This window comes from Onychomys torridus, chromosome 3 (genome assembly GCF_903995425.1).
Source record: "Onychomys torridus chromosome 3, mOncTor1.1, whole genome shotgun sequence".
Taxonomy (NCBI): domain Eukaryota; kingdom Metazoa; phylum Chordata; class Mammalia; order Rodentia; family Cricetidae; genus Onychomys; species Onychomys torridus.
In genome coordinates this window covers 103,622,793-103,637,362 of record NC_050445.1, presented here as the reverse complement: position 1 = coordinate 103,637,362, position 14,570 = coordinate 103,622,793, and the positions used below count along the sequence as shown (strand labels likewise).

Here is a 14,570-nt window from a genome sequence, read left to right as displayed (position 1 = left end):
TCTCCACTGGATCCCACATCCCCCTCAAAGGACAGTATGCTCCTTAGTCTCCACCTCTCCTGCTTGCCTCCCTCCTGCCACCTTCACCCATTGGCCCTCAGTTGTGAACCTCTCTCCATTGACAAAGGGCCCAGGTTCTTAGAGTCTGACCTATAGGTCCCCAGCATTACAGAACTTCACATCTCTGGCCTGACCCACCCCCCAAAACTGACTCCCACATTGTCCACCATTTGTCCTGTAGATAGATGTCAGATCACTAGAAACCCAGAGGGATCCAAGACTCAATCAGGCCCTGGCTTAACCCTCACCATACGTGCCCAGTTTCTTTACTCACATGCCAAGCTGCAAGAAGGCACGCATGTGAAAACAGACCCCCAGCACAGATGCTTGGGAACCTCAGGACTCTCTGGGAACCCCATCTTAGTGAAGACCCTCGGTATCTAGATGGGAAAACGGGCTCAGAAAAGGGACTGGACAGCCAGAGGCCTGGCAAATCTCAGGCAGAGCCCCGACCTCCCAGGTCGCCCACTCTCAATAGCATCCACTCCTAGAAGAAAGCCTAAAGCTCCTCCACACTCAGTGTACATGAGTAAAGAGTGCACCTCCCTCCCTCCAGGGAGTCCAGAAAACTAGAGATTTTGGTTAAAGGAGTAAAAGCCCAGGGCCGCTGAGACGCCAGGCAGCAAGGACGCTGCATGACCTCTGAAGCCCCCAGGCCACAGTAGGCCGGGTTTCTTTTCTCTGTGTGGGGACATCCCAAGTGGGAAGCCCAGCATAGGACAGTGCTTCCACATGCTAAACACAGGGCTCACAGGACCTCCCGGAAGTCCCCATCTTCCATAAAGTAAATGGCCCGGTTGACCGTGACTCCTCCTTCTTACTATATAGATGAGAGCTGGGCTGCCCAGGGCTCCCTTCACCTCCTGGAGAGGCTCTGCAGGACCCTGGGTAGCAAGTAAGCCATGCTCCCTCCCTCTGGGTCTTGATGGTGGTTTTATGACCTTTCTCCCTGCTTCCCCTGAAGCCCAGGCCTGGATTGCAGCCCCCTGAGTGCTTACAGCCATGAGTCACAGACCTATTGCCTGCACACCACTCTCTCCAGGTCCCTTGGAGGCTCAAAAACTATGGGCTGAATGAGTGGATACTCCCACAGAGGACTAAGGCATACATAACCCAAAAGCCAGGTTATATTACCTTCTAAGAGCCAGCAAGCTGGTCCTGTGGGTAAAGGCTCTTGCTACCAAGCCTGGTAACTAGTTCAGTCTCCCAGAAAATAAAATAGCTGAATCCTCAGTTCCTGCACCAGCATGCCTTGGGCTTCTGCCTTCCTAGGAAAATACTAAAGGGCTGAGTTTTGTTGAAAGGTGCACCCCTCCCTGACTCCACCCACCCTAGCTGCCCTGTTAAAACAAGTGAGTCTGGAGGGGTCTAGCCATTCATGCATGGGTCTCACTACATTCAGACATGTGAGCTGCAGCCTTGAGTGAGAAGCATCTAAGGCCTCCTGTGCTAGCTTGAGGAACAGGCCTGAGACCAACCTTTGCCCCAGAGCACAAAGCTGGGTAAGAGAGGATGCATCCCACAAACCCATAACCCATAGTGGCCAGGACTGGGCCAGTAATAAAGAGGCAGCATTCTGCCCCTCTGAAACAGTGGGCACGTTGTGTAGGAGCAACGAGGCTGTCCTTGGCGCAGAAAGAGCACAAGGCAGATCCTGGCAAGATGACTGTAGTGGTTAAGGTGCGTATAGGCAAGTCTGACAAGCGGAGTCTCAGAACTCACATAAAGGAGAAGGAAAAGCACTTGCTCCACAGTTTTCCTCTGGTCTCTGAACACGTGCTGTGACACACATGAGCCCACATATATCACACACATCCACACACAAGAATAATAATAAGTTATTAAGAAGCACAGGCCAACAGAACACTGCTGTGGCCCAAGTATCTGCCACACACCTTATCCCCCTACTAGTGCTCAGCACACCAATCTCTGCACACTCACGAGGAGCTCACTAGTCCTCTGTCTTCTATGGCTTTGTGCAGATGAATCCAGACACACAGAAGGAGGCCGTGTGGAGAGCTCAGCATGGGCATGTGGGGGCAGAGGGAGTCAGGGGCCAGCCAGGGATGGCTCCAGGTGGGCTGGGATGGAGGCAGACAGTGGAAGAGGAGACCTCAGCGACAGCCTAGAAGTCAGATGAGAAGCAATGCCGCAGAATGGAACATGTGACTTCAGTCTGGGAAATAATGAGACATTTCCAGTGTTGCAAGGCCAGAGGTCAAGTGCACGATGCTAGGGGATTGTCTAGACACAGAGAGAGGATGGGTTGTCAGTGGACCCCCACTGCTCCAACAGGTGCATGTCAAGGCTGTCCTTGCTGCCCTGGTCTGGGAGCCACAGCCAGGACCACCTGAGCGCCTGCTGCCCTCCAGATGGATCTCACAGTAACATATGTGTGGGTCTACGGGAGGTTGGCTCCCAGCTGGTGCTATGCCAGCTCATTCCCAGCTCTGCCCGGGATCTGCTGCAGGGCTGCACACCGCACAGGTGCACAAGCCATGCTCGCTGACTCCAGCCACACACAAGCCTGTGAGTTAGGTGCTCTCCCTGCCACCATCGCCACCACCACCACAGCAGAAGGGGAAACTGGGGGTCAGGCTGGATTCAAAGCCCAGAGGAGGCTCATTATGGAAAACGAAATGACACCCCAAGCTCTGCCGTGTTTAAGAAGTGGGAACTCAGACCAGGGAAGAAGCGGGCTGCACAGTTGCCCCGTGCTCACTGGAGCAGGCTATCCCACACTGGGTGGCCTTGAGCCAGGAATGGCTTCTCTCACATCTCTGACGCCCCAAGTCCAAAGCCAGAATGTTAGCCAGACTCTGCCCTAGGCCCATCAGGAGAGGCCATTCCCAACTTCTTTCAGAAGCCGGTGACTCTGTGGCATCCTTGGTTGTAGCCATATCCTTCCAATCTGTCCATCTTGCGCAGCTGTCTTACTGCCAGGGTCAGTGTCACCCATAAGGACGCAGAGGGACACCTGGGTAATCTAAGATGCTCTGGCCTCAGTCACATCTCCAGAGAGGGTTTTCCAAGGCAGGTCACTGACCCAGGTCCTGGGAGTTAGGCCTGGATATTCAGATTCCTCAGCTTACAACGGGCTGGCTAAGAATTTTTCAGCCTTATGACTGGATGACAGCATACCCATCCATCCATTGTGGTGGTCACCTTCTGTCCATACTCAACAAATCATAGAAGATGTTCAACACCTTAGTATGAAGGAGGCTTTGTGTGGTATGACTCTGCTGAGCTGTAGTGGATTGGGCTGGGCTGAGCTATGATGTCTAGAGTCAGGTGTGTGAGATGTTCTCTGGCATGTATGTTCATGGGGATGGATACCACCATGGGTCTGGAAGCATACATGTTTCTAGGCTCCTCCATTCACTTAGCAGGGCCCCCCCAGACATGAATCACTTAGAACACTGGGCTCCTAGGCCAAATGCCTGGATGGTTCTGGCCATGTTTGCCCGCCCCCTCCTTACCTCCCAAAGACAGGTATGCTTCTCCCTGACCGCTGCCCAACTCACCTGCCCTGTGTCCACAGGTTTGCCAGGCACCGCTCCAGACCTGGAAAAGAGGAAACAGATTTTTGGGCAAAACTTCATACCTCCAAAGAAGCCAAAAACCTTCCTGCAGCTGGTATGGGAAGCACTGCAGGATGTGACGCTCATCATCCTGGAGATCGCGGCCATCATCTCCCTGGGACTGTCCTTCTACCACCCACCCGGAGAAAGCAATGAAGGTAGGGTTCCCTGGGCACTCCTGAGACATGGGCCATGTGGGAAAGCCCACAGCAGTGCACAGAAGGAGAGAGCTTGCTGGGACTCGGGCCACAGAGACCAGCACATGTCCCAGGCCTCAGTCAGTCCACCTGTGAGTGCAAGGCTAGACCAACAGTGGTAATAGCTAAAGTGAACATTTATTAGGCACCTCCAGTATGTCCAGCTCTGGGCTTGTGCCTCCTTTAAAAATGCAGAAACTGGGGTATGGAGAAGGAAGTTGAAGTTTGGTTTTTTGTTTTTGTTTGTTTGTTCGTTCTCACAAAATAGCATAAGCTCTGTGATTTATAGAGATATGTCTCTTGTTCTGGAGACCCCAAGCCCATCAGCAAGGCGGTACATGGGTGAGGGCTTGAGCTGCACTATAGCATGACGGAGGCCATTGCATGGTAAGGCCAGGCATGCATGCTGCCTCAGCTATGTCCTTGCCCCAGATGGGCACACCCTATGACTTCATCTAATCCGTGTTATTTCACCAAGGCCTGGTCCCCAAAGACCGCCTATATGGGAGCCTGGAAACTAAATGTCCAGCATGGGACCACAGTGCCCACCCAGGAGAGAGGCCTCGGGTTGGCTGTGGAGCATGTTACAGCATGCTGCCAGGCACCTTCCAAGGCCATTTCTTTCTGTCATCAGACCACGGGAGCAGAAGTCAGCTCTCTTTCTGCCATATGGGTTCTGGGGATTGAATTCAGGTCATCAGACTTGGCAGCCAGCACTCCACCCACTGTGCCATCTAACTGGCCCTGGCATTTTTTTTCCCCCAAGTGATTTCTTCCCATAGAGGACAGAAGGGAAAGCAAACAAAAAGTCAGGCAGAGCCAGGTGATGGTGGTGCACGCCTGTAATCCCAGCACTTGGGAGGCAGAGGCAGGTGGATCTCTGTGAGTCTGAGGCCAGCCTGGTCTACAGAGCTAGTCCAGGGCAGGCTCCAAAAGCTACAGAGAAACAAAAAACAAAACAAAACAAAACAAAAAAAAAAAAAAAAAAAGTCAGGCAGAAAACGGTGGAAGCCAATAAACCAGTTATTGCTACTGTGACTCAGATTTAAATTTGACTTGAGCTTCCTAGCAGCCAGGGCAGAAAGGGAAGGTGGATGATTTTCATAGACCAAGTTGTCAACAAGAAAGAAGGTGAGATGTTCTGACAGTGGATCCTGGGATGGACGCTCCCACAGGATAGTGAGAGGGATGTACTGTGGACAGCCTTCCTTAAGGTTTCAGCCAATGCAGAAGACTTCAGATGGTAAGACTGACATATATATGTCCTACAGTTTCTCGAGCTACCCCAAATTGGGAGCTGCTGTGGCAGAAGCCCATGGCCTCCTCAGTTAAGCCACACAGTAACTGTACAGACAGATACTATTCTTTCTTTGTTTTGGAGACTATAATTTAATTACATTTCTCCAGTCCTTTACCTCCCTCCAAACCCTCTCAGATCCCCATCCCAGCTTTCCAAGTTTCTTTTTTAATCAATTGTTATTGCATGAATATGTGTATTTATCCCTAAATATACCCTATTGAGTCCATATAATACAAATTGTATGCGTGTTTTCAGGAGTGACCATTGGGCACTGGACAACCAGTTGGTGTCCTCCTCCCTGGGGGGCCACCTCTCCCGCTCCCAGTTTTACTCAGTTATCTGTAGTTCTTTGTGTAAGGTTGAGGGGGTCTCATGAGCCTTTTCCCTGTGCAGTTTGGCACGTTCATTGGAGTCATCCTTGTTCAGCTCACATTTAGGCACTTGTGTTGATAAAACTTTATGGATGTTGCTTAGAGACACAATCTCACAGCAAAGCCCCTGATCCTCTGGCTCCTATAATCTTTCTGCCCTTTTTCCTAAATGTTCCCTGACCCTTAGATGTAGAAATGTTTATAGATGATTCAGTGGGACTGGGCTCCACAACTCTGCATTTTGATTGGTTGTGCTTTCTATAATGGTCTCCGTCTGTTGCAAAGAGAAGTTCTCATTGGTGAGGGGTTGAAAAGTACACTCATCAGGCTAGACCCAGGAGGAGCTAGATGCTATTCTTATGAGCCCCCAAGCCTGTGGAGGATGTGCCAAGGTCACCTACCAAGGGGCTGAAACTGGCTCTGGCAAAAAAACATCCAGCTCCACAAAAGCGGGCTGGGGCTGAGTCACCAATATCAGTGGCCTCCCGTTGACCCTACTGAGCAAGGTGAGATGAGGGCAGCTGGCAGAGGCCAAGACAGGACAACAGAGCTCCTGAGATGTGCCAAGAGAGACCCCATGGCTTCAGACAGATGACTGCTGCCATGAATATCTCTGAGGTACACAAACCCAGGGCCCAGGGATCATAGCTTGGTGGCTGGAGAGTGACCCAAGATGGCCTGGTTCTTTCTGCCCCTGCTGCACCTCATTGCTGCTGGTGCGGCCACACTTTGAGTGGAAGGCAGTGTCTACACTGTGTCCCACTAGCAAAGCATTGGAGGGAGGGAGGACAGGTTCCCCACAGCCTAATGTAGTTGTTTGTTTGTTGTTGTTGTTGTTTACGCTTAGCTCTTTTACTATTTTGGGGGCCCACCACCCAGCTCCCAAATAAATCACAGAGTCTTATTCTTACTTATAAATGCCGGCCTTAGCTTGGCTTATTTCTAACCAGCTTTTCTTAAATTTTCCCATCTGTGTTTTGCCTCTTGGCTTTTTTATCTTTCTCTATTTCTGCTTACCTTTCTTTACTTCTTACTCCATGGCTGGCCTCTAGCATCCTCTGCTCCTTGTTCTCTTGTTCTTCTTCTTTTCCTCCCAGATTTCTTCTCCTATTTATTCTCTCTGCCTGCCAGCCCTGCCTATCCTTTCTCCTGCCTGTCTACTGGCCATTCAGTTCTTTATTAGATCAATCAGGTATTTTAGACAGGCACAGTAACACAGCTTCACAGAGTTAAACAAATGCAACATAAAAGAATGCAACACAGCCGGGCGGTGGTGGTGCACGCCTGTAATCCCAGCACTCGTGAGGCAGAGGCAGGTAGATCTCTGTGAGTTTGAGGCCAGCCTGGTCTACAAAGCGAGTTCCAAGACAGCCTCCAAAGCTACAGAGAAACCCTATCTCGGAAAAAAAAAAAAAAAAAAAAAGAATGCAACACATCTTTGCATCATTAAACAAATGTTCCAAAGCAGAAACAAATTAACACATCTTAAAATAATATTCCACAACATCCTAGTCCCCAAGGAGAGGTGGACCCCTTTCTACAACCTTGATAAGCATCTTATATGTAGCCCCACATGGGAGATACTCACCTGCCCTTATCCTGAGCACCCAAGAGCCAACGTCTCAGCTGGCAGAGTTCTTAACTGGCTGGTGTGTGGTCTGCATTCTACTGAACAAGCGAAAGTACTAGGCTGGGAGGAGAGGACAGTTGAATAGGATTGGCCTCAGACACATGGGCTGTATCCCCAAACCAGGCCTTAGGTTGCCTTTGGTGTGGACAACAAGCCTGTATGAGAGACTCACATCTGGGCCCCATGTCATAGTCAGATGTCATGCAAGTAGAATACCCTAGGGGACATGGGCTCAAATCCAGTTGTACCAAACTCTGGCAGGGGATGGGCTCCTGCAGCCTTGCCTTCTGATCTGCGGAAGGGACACAGAGCAGCGGGGCCCTGAGAAGGACCTGTGGGGCACTCAGGAAAGGGGAAGAGTACCTGGGCATGTGCGAGGTGCTTGTTGGAAGCTCCAAGAGGCTGAGTCACTGACCTGGGGTTGCATAGCAGGGCCTGGACTTTGAATCCGGGTCTTTCCAAGTCTGGAATCTCATTGTGATATACTGACTTGTCTCTAAGTGTCCCAGTACTCCAATAATGCCCTCTCCCACTACACACACACACACACACACACACACACACACACACACACACACGAGGCTCTGAGGAGGCACGCAAGGGGAGACAAGTGTCTCCTTTATAGAGCATGTGGCAAGAAGTGGAGACAACCAAACTCCTACAAAATGAAGTATCAGGCTCTGGATTCAAGTCCTCCCTTCCCCACCCTAGTGTCTTGGAGTATATATAGCCATCCCCTGGGTCCTGCTGGAACCTCCTGTGGACACCTTGGGTATTATTTACTGCCTTCTGTATACTAGAAGTCCTCTCTGGATGTCTGATGACACCCCGCGTGACAGCTGTGTGAACAGCTGTGACACCATGTTACTTAGGGGTGATGACGAGAGAGGCCTGGGCATGCTCAGTGCAGCTGCAGTGTCTCCTTGCTGATTGTTTCCCATCTGTGGTTGGTCAGAGGCCAGGAGACTGAGTTCTAGGACACTAAGGGATGGCAGCATGAGGAGTCCATCTCTAAGGTTCCCTGTTCTTCCCATCCTTGGGGTAGGAGTTCTATCTCTGTGGGTGTCGTTCACAGTCCCTTAGTACCCTCATCTCAGGTGACTGAATTCCAACTGGTCCCTGCTCTGCACCATGTGCTCAAGGCTTGAGCCCATGGGACCCCATGGTGGGCACTTCACAAAGAGTCCCCGTTCACCCTGCGGCCACCTGAGGAGGGGGCCACCCGTGGTCACCTCATTCTGCTGATGAGAAAATTGAGATACTGATGAAATAGCTCCACAGCAGTCTGCAGCTGAGATCTGAACTCGGGGGCCAGGGGAGTTCTCAGTGGCACCGAAGTAATAGCCGTTACCATCAAACAGTGGTCTGGTAGAACACTCTTAGGTTCCTAAGACAATTCGAAACTTCCAAGGGGACAAACAGCCTCAAAAGCCCTTCAGGAGTTCACTGGCCTTCAGGAAGTACTGATTCAGCCGGAGACCTGAAACCTTCCCGCCACAGTGACCCCTACCTTACCACGCATTCTGTGACCTGCTTGTCTCATTGCTTCTGACACCTGGATTTCCAGAAGCTTCTATTGGGGTCTCTTGAAACTGCTGTTCTCTATCCCTTGGAATCACACTGGGTGCCCAGATGGTCAGGTGAGTCTTTGCCACCGGCCGTGGGCTCAGAGGCTCAGAAGCTCAGGGCACGACAAGTCCGGGCTCAGATTCCAGGCCTGGATTCAAACTCTAGATCTGCTGTGTGACTCCAGCTGAATCACTGCCCGTCTCTGAGTCTCTTTCCTTTCTTTGGCCATCTAGAGGATGAGTATGGATGCTTGAGGCTTGCCCAGTGCCCTGCCAGCCTAGCCCCTGTGGAAGGTGCCCTCTGAGTTGACCAAGGTAGATGGACAGACACTGCTCCTGGGATACAAACCATGAGTCAAGCACCCAGCTCTCACCCAGGATGTGACCTCTGGCCACTCAGAGCCTCGGGTTCTGCATTCAGAAATGTCAGATGCCTCTTGCTTTTGGGACCCCTGTGGGGAGCAGGGAGAGGTTGGAGAGTCATAGGCTCTTCACAGCCTGGCATTGTGGACTTTTGGTCTGAGCCTCCATGTTGGACATAGTGGTATTTTTCCATTTCTCATCACTCCATGCCTGGCCAATCTTGAGAGTTGTAGGTCCACACTGGAGACTCAGTGGTGCCAAGTATGGGGTCCGGGGTCCCTCTGGGTCAGGTAGCAGCCCGTGTCTTGATTCCATTGTCCTTGCTGTGGCCTGAGTTGGAGAGAACTGGCTACATGCTATGTGTGGCCAGGAGTTGCCCTTTTCCTGTCCCCCAAGCTCCAGGAGGTGTTGTCAGGAATGCTGCCACCACACACACACACACACACACACACACACACACACACACACATACACACTTCCATGGTATTACATAAAGGCAGGCATGGTGTAATCCCAGCACTCAGGAGTAGATGCAGGAGGATCATGATTCCAAGATCATCTCAGCTACATAGCCAGTTTGAGGCCAGCCTGGGCTACATGAAATCCTGTCTCATGAGAAAAATCAATGCTCAGAAAGTCATTTATTTGAGGTCTCACAGCTAGGACAATTGTAGGACCAGTATAGTTCAGATAGTGGCTTTTTTAAATTAATTTTTATTGTGTGCCCATTGGTGTTTTGCCTGCATGCATATTTGTGTGAGGATGCCAGATACCCTGGAACTGGAGCTTCAAAGGCTGGAGTTCTGAGCTGCCATGTGGGTGCTGGGAATTGAACCTAAGTCCCTTGGAAGAAACAACCCAATGCTCTTAACCACTGAGCCATCTCTCCAGCCCCAGATGGTGACTTTGAAGTCATGCTGCCTAGAGTGGTGTTCTCACTTTCCACCTACCCTTCTTAGTTTGGGAAGTTAGCAGACCTCTCTGAGAAACCTCAGCATCCCCATCAGTGAAAGGCATACAGCAGGGGCCCTATAAAGTGACTGGGAGGCACCCTTTGTCCAGAGCATGGCACCCAGAAGCACACCAAGGCCGTCATCTGATGATCAGTGATTACTTGGTATAGCTACACTATGGGGAAGCTCCTGTCTGGTGGCCTGGGGATCCACTGCTTCCTTGTCTCTCTGCAGGATGTGCCACGGCCCAGGGTGGGGCAGAGGATGAAGGTGAAGCAGAAGCAGGCTGGATTGAGGGGGCTGCCATCCTGCTGTCGGTCATCTGCGTGGTCCTGGTCACAGCCTTCAATGACTGGAGTAAGGAGAAACAGTTCCGGGGCTTGCAGAGCCGTATCGAGCAGGAGCAGAAGTTCACTGTAGTCCGGGCTGGCCAAGTAGTCCAGATCCCCGTGGCTGAGATCGTGGTCGGGGATATTGCCCAAATCAAGTATGGTAAGTCTTCCTGGCCATGATTCTAGAGCTGGAGTCTGGGTAGAGGTGGGACAGGACAGGCAGATAAACAGAGCCTAACCTAGGGAATGGTTGTGGCAGGATGTATCCTGAGGCCCTGAGGGTCCCAAAGGAGACAGGTTTCCCATATCCAGTTAAATCAGAAATGTCGGATTTGTAGCACGCATACCACTGCACTCCAGCTTCCATCTGAAGCAGACATGGCTAATCAATCCCTGCACATGGTCTGAATACAGCCTCAGAAGGCTTCCCAGCACAGCATCACTAATACTCAGAGTGGGTTTATGAGACAAAATCCATTTCCCATCCCTGAATTGACTTCAGATAGATCTTTTCATGGTGGTGGAAGTTAGCAAGAGTCGGAGTAGGTAGGTGAGTGTCCCAAGCCAGTCATATTGATAATGAAAAAGCAGGTAGGCTGGCTCCAGAGAGGGTCTGGATAAGATATGTCCTGGGTCAACAGACACTGGCTGGGGAGATTGGAGTGGCCCTCATCACTCAGTCCTAATGGCTCACTTGATAGGAGTGTCTTCAATCCACCCAAAATAGCCTGCTCTAAGCCATAAAAAAACTACAGGAAAATGAATCACAGAGCACCCTGGGCCCAGGGACACATCAGGTTAAAGGATGTACATTAGGAAGGACATGCCTGCCTGGGCCAGAGTGGCTCTGTGTCAGGCCCCAAGGATGTCACTTTAACTGCCCATTGGTACCTGCAGGTACCATCTTGGTTCTGCATGCTGGGGCCTAATAGGCACCTCCCCCATGGATGGCCCAGCTTCTCTGGTCACCTGACTCTATTGACCCCTGTTCTCCTCCAATCAGGTGACCTCCTTCCTGCCGATGGCCTCTTCATCCAGGGCAATGACCTCAAGATCGACGAAAGCTCGCTCACGGGGGAGTCTGACCAGGTGCGCAAGTCTGTGGATAAGGACCCCATGCTGCTGTCAGGTAAGCTGCAGCTCACAGCGCCCCTGTAGCCGGTTCCCATCCACCCTGGGGAGGCTGATGTGGACCCTGGCTCTAGGGTCTATGGCAGGATCAGCCTCCTGTATGCACACCACCCCTTTCCCAAGCAAGCTCACATTATGTCTGCCATGCGGAGCCACAGCCTAGCTTGGCACTACTACTGCAAACATCACAGAGTATCTTACCCCTGCAACATAGCTACTTGGTTTCCTGCAAAGTGACAGTCTTTCTGGACACCCACTATGCACCAGGCCCTGTGATGCGGGGAGGGGGTGCATTGGAGGGAGCCAGCCTTGCCATTCCTGGGGAAGAGCTCACAGGGCAGGAAGGGAAAAAATGCAAGAGCCCAGAGGCAGTACCACACTGAGGCGAGGGATAGCAGGATATGCTTTGATTCTGAACTGCAGTGAGGAATCAGGCTGTTATTCTGAGTAGAATGGGATTGCCCAGATGGAGTTGCATAAGGACACTGGCTTTTTTTTTTTTTTTTTAGTTTTTCTGGCTATCCTGGGGCAAGACAGGCTGAGGAGGCCAAGTGGGGTGGAGCACCTCCATAAAACACTTCCCTAAAGGGATAACCAAGAGGCCTCATTACCTGGCCATGCTATTAGGGTCTCCAGCTCCCCTCAAACAGCTAACCCCATAGCAGAGATACAAAGTGGTATGCAAAAGCCAGGAGGGGAGCAGAGAGGCCAGAGGAGGATGTATGGAGCTGGGGTTTAGAGGGTGAATAGGAGCTCGCTTGGTCCATTTCCCTGAAGATGGGTGGGAATACCCTGGTGATACAAAAGGAAGATCCACAGTCTTTCAGATAATGGAAAGGCTGAAGTATTTACTTATCTAGAATTTATTTACTGCTTGTCTTAGTCAGAGTTACTACTGCTGCGATGTAACACCATGACCACTTGGGGAGGAAAGGGATTATTTCACTCACAGTTCCATATAATAATTCATCAGCAAAAGCAGTTTGAACTCAAGCAGAGCAGGAACCCTGAGACAGGAGTCAATGCAGAGGTCATGGAGGGGTGCTGCTTACTGGCTTACTCCTTGTAGTTTGCTTAGCCTGCTTTCTTTTAGGACCCAGGACCACCAGCCCAGGGATGGCACCACCCACAACAAAGTCTGGGCCCTCCTCCATTGATTAGTAATTAAGAAAATGCCCTACAGGTGGATCTCATGGAGGCATTTTCTCAATTAGTAGCCCCTCCTCTCAAATAACTCTAGCCTGTGGCAAGTTGACATGAAATTAGCCAACACATCCCTATCTCTACTCTTCTTTGTAGACCAGGCAGGCCTCATCCCCTCTATCTATTAAATGCCTACTGTATGCCAGTGGCTAATGGGACGAACAAGGTCTGTGCCATGCTGGAATCTAGAATCTGGTGAGGGTGGCAGGCAAGGAAGAAACACACAAGCAAGTAGCAAGGTGATTTCCAGGACAGCAAATCCATCAAAGACACAAGATTACACTGAGAAGGGGCCCTGAGATCAGGAAGAATCTCAGCAGGCCAGGATGCCTGACTCAGGAGCTTACCTTAGAGCTAAAGTCCGAACATGGAGAAATTCATTCATGGCAGAGAAACATCAAGTGCAAAAGCCCTGGGCTCTGAGTAAGGGATCATGGAAGGTCTCTAGTGCCCTTTGGGAACACACAGCCATGTGAGAGATCAGGAGATGGTCCCAGCCCCATCAGCCCTGGTTCTGGCCTCTGAGCTGCAGGAGTCGACAGGCAGGTAGCTAGCCTTGGGAGAAGTGTGCAATGGTTTCTATGGGAGTCCAGGGTAGATGGCAACAGTCCCCAGATAGCATGGAGAAAGAGTAGGAGGGAGGAAGCCAGCAGGAACCTGGAGGAGACAGCCTTCAGAGTCACTGGCTCACAGTGTCACAAACCAACCAGCGAGGACTCCAGGACAGAGAGAGACTGCAGAATGACAGAGATGCTTGGGAAGCTTGCTGCCACTGGTTTAGGGTGAATCATGGGGTCTCAGGTCTCTCACAGAGGCAAGGGTCCCAGAGGGAAATGGGGTGCTGGAAATGAAACCAAGCTGAAGGTGAAGGCAAAGCCAAGAGGCTGCTCCTAGGAAGAGGCGGGAGGGGAGCCATGAGAAGACGTTTGGGAGCACAGCCAGGACGTCTACAGTTTCTGTCCCTTTCCTCTCTCAGAGAGAAGGGAGGAGCTGGGGACATTTCAAAGGCCAGAAGAGAATGGAGGCCCAAGGTCCTTGGAGACGGGATAGGGAACACACCCCAGATGGCTAGGATGGAGCTGGTGACAGTGAGGACATTCTAGGTCTCATCAGGAGTCAAGTGGGTCCTTGTAAGCTGGGCTGATCATCAGGTCAGGATCAGGAGCATGTGAGGACCAAGACAAGCAAGGGAAATCTACAGAATCCACCATAGGTCCCCAAGGCCACGTGGAGCCAGAGAAGTGGATTTGCTTTGCCCTCCAGATATCAAGGTCCAAGGAACGTCCTTGAAGGCAAAGGATGTCTGGACCAGAGATTTCCTTAGGTTGTGCTGACCTTGCAGGGCTGGTTGGAGGCTCCAGAAAACACATCTCTTGGCTTGCCTTTTCACAGGGAGGGTAGGAAAAGGTGAGTTGGGGTTGAGCTCCACAAGGACAGCCCCCGGCACATGATAAACTAAGTGGATGAGGAAGAAGCCAGCCACACACCGAAGCCCAGCTGGACAGCAGGAGGAGGGGTGGCAGAGCACGGACAGGTGTGGTCAGCAGTAGGGAACAGAACAAGCGTGAATAAACAGATAGTGTGTTCCTGTCACTGGCTGCATGCGCAGAACCTGAACAGGTCAGAGCGGCCTGCTGGGAGGGCACTACATCTGATGCCCTGTCCACTCTGAGAGTCACAGTTTCACATCCCGCCCCCAGGACCTCACTACAGACCCACGGGATTTGTTCTTTCCAGCCACTGAGGACAAGTGGACCCTCCTCCCAATACCCCTCTTTGCCTGTTTAACTGCTACCATCTGCTCAGGACCCACCTCACTAGGAAGGTCCCCATGACCACCAGTGTCCTCCACAGCCACTCCTGTTAGCACCCTGGGGACTA

The 14,570-nt window shown here is 51.4% G+C and overlaps 1 protein-coding gene across 11 annotated transcripts in view; it reads left to right on the top strand.

Moving 5' to 3' along the window:
- Positions 1-14,570, top strand: part of Atp2b2 (ATPase plasma membrane Ca2+ transporting 2) — a 319,903-nt gene that overhangs the window by 233,029 nt on the left and 72,304 nt on the right. For all 11 annotated transcript variants that reach the window (XM_036181098.1, XM_036181095.1, XM_036181094.1 and 8 more), the window contains 3 exons: positions 3,602-3,799; positions 10,258-10,515; positions 11,359-11,484. In XM_036181098.1, the coding sequence (XP_036036991.1) occupies positions 3,602-3,799; positions 10,258-10,515; positions 11,359-11,484 (582 nt within the window). The remainder of the gene's footprint in view (positions 1-3,601; positions 3,800-10,257; positions 10,516-11,358; positions 11,485-14,570) is intronic.